Below are 2,378 nucleotides of genomic sequence, written 5' to 3' on the forward strand. Positions count from 1 at the left end.
CTCTCTCTCTCTCTCTCTCTCTCTCTCTCTCTCTCTCTCTGTCTCTCTCTCAGAGCCATGGTCATATGGCTGTGAGAGTTTTAAAAATTGTGTTGTATTTTGTTGTTTTTGCTCATTTTGGTGTCTTTATTTTGAACAGATATTTATCATACATGCTAGCACAAAAGAAAGCTTTCCTCACTTTAGTTTCCAAACTTATAAGTCAAGAACAGTGTACCGCCCATTTTTTTCTTGTCTGTCGTCACGAACTACCTGACAGACCGTACTCAGGGCAAACACGCCCGTAAAGGGACCAGAGAAGCGAACGACACTTCCTGGTTGGATGGACCAGACCGTTCAGTTGTCTTCCTTCCCACAAGAGCTATTTTAGGATTTAGATATTATCAGACTTGACTCACCGAAACAATAGCCTGTTTCGAGGTTGTCTCTTCAAACGAATTAACAAATTAACACCTCGTCGAAACCGAGGCAGCGGTAAGAGCGTGAACAGCTCCCCGGGTATCAGCGAGGTTAGCCGGGTCGAGCTAACACGAACACCGTGGCGGCACGGACCGGTGGACCTCAGCTTCGTCTGTTTTAATAACCCTCAAAAGGCTTGGAGCTACGTGAACTTCAAGATTTGTCGACTCTATACGGAGACTGAGAGGTGAGCTGTTAAACAGTTACACTTTAAAAAAAAATCGCATATTTTTTTTATTATAATTTTGCAGCTGTAATCCAGATGTCCTATGCTGCTCATTCTGCCACTCAACTTCCTGGTAGAGCTAATTTTATGTAAACACATCATGAAAATCAATTAAATGTAACCACAGATCTGTATTTAGACTTTTATTGTCATCCTAAAATAAGTTTTAACTGTAAAACAGGCTTACTGAAACGTAAATTATATTCAAAGTCCTACCTAACATTCATTACTTTCAAAAATAAAAAAANTACTATTCATATACTGTACTATATTACTCTGTTTGTTCCAGGGAACTGGGTCTTTGGGGTGAACTAATCTTTGTCGTAACGTGTTTTGGGTTTGAACGCCACTGGGACGTCATGTTTAGAGAATAAACGTCTCAGTTTCTCTGAAACTCTGGTGAGAGCCCTCTTTTACATGTGACTAACCTGTTTGTCCACCATGTGGAGGTGGAGCTTAAAAGGCTGAGTTCACCTGAAACTCATCAGACTGAAGAAGTCTCTTGGAGGAGAGACGAAACGTTTCACTAAAGATGAACCCGTCCAGAAGACCTACTTATTGTTTTTTCTTCCTTTTTGATTTTTTTTTCTACCTGGATCACTGAAATGCATCAGGACATTTTAGTGGATTGCTGTCTACGTTTGCCAGAAATCGCTTCATGTACTGAGCGTTTTTAAGCTTAATTAAACTATTATACTCATATTTGCTGTAACAAATACTAACAAAAACTCCTTTTGTAATTTCCTGCTGTTTAACTATGTGTCTGGTATAATCATGGATGTTGTTTTAAAATATGCAAACATTTAAACCAAGCACACCCCATGGAAACTACACTCCCTGACCACAGCAAACATCCCTGAGCTCACAGCTCAGGATCTGGATTTCTCCGGAAATAATTGCTGGTTTATTTGTGGGAAATGTAACGTGTTTCTAACTCTTCGATCCGTTCTCTCTCCCCTCCTCGCAGTATGCGGTCAGAGCCMCGGGCGGTGTAGGATGAAGAGCCCGGCGCACCGCAGCAGAGACATCGAGCGGCAGCCCGGCTACCTGAAGCCCGAGCACTGCGCCCCGCCCCCGCCCCGCAGCGGCCCGGACGCCATGTGGTTCATCCGCGACGGCTGCGGCATCGCGTGCGGCATCATCACCTGGCTCCTGGTCTTCTACGCCGAGTTCGTGGTGGTGTTCGTGATGCTGCTGCCGGCCAAAAACCTGGTCTACAGCCTTTTCAACGGCGTGATCTTCAACGGCCTCGCCTTCCTCGCTCTGGCCTCTCACGCCAAGGCCATGTGCACAGACCCGGTCAGACATATTCCTAATTAAACCTTTGATTAAAATAAAATATATATATTTTTATTTAAGCGCAAATTCAGTCACTCTTTTTAAGAGGAAGCGGGTAAATGGCTCCTGGCTTGGGCTTCCTTTTGTGTTCAAAGCATTACAACATTTTAAAATGTATGAGAAATGTGTAAATGTGTTAGGATTCTGCTGCCCTTGGGTCAAAGTGATCCACGAGACCTCAGTTTTTAAATGGGGTCATTTTGACTCACGGGCAGCAGGAGGGTTCAGCATCAAAGTTTTCTTTCTAACGCTTCATATTGAGGTTTTGAATCATGTCAAAGGACAAACTTACTTATTTACTTACTTACTTACTTACTTACTTACTTACTTACTTACTTACTTACTTACTTACTTA

The 2,378-nt window shown here is 42.9% G+C and overlaps 1 protein-coding gene across 1 annotated transcript in view; it reads left to right on the forward strand.

Annotated features, from left to right (window-relative positions):
• Positions 1-250: 250 nt before the first annotated feature.
• Positions 251-2,378, forward strand: part of zdhhc3b (zDHHC palmitoyltransferase 3b) — a gene marked incomplete in the record, with an annotated part of 8,924 nt that continues 6,796 nt past the window's right edge. The window contains 2 exon segments of the mRNA XM_014013109.1: positions 251-646; positions 1,653-1,984. Of these exon segments, the coding sequence (XP_013868563.1) occupies positions 1,682-1,984 (303 nt within the window).

Source organism: Austrofundulus limnaeus, unplaced genomic scaffold (genome assembly GCF_001266775.1).
Source record: "Austrofundulus limnaeus strain Quisiro unplaced genomic scaffold, Austrofundulus_limnaeus-1.0 Scaffold98, whole genome shotgun sequence".
In the NCBI taxonomy this organism is placed as follows: domain Eukaryota; kingdom Metazoa; phylum Chordata; class Actinopteri; order Cyprinodontiformes; family Rivulidae; genus Austrofundulus; species Austrofundulus limnaeus.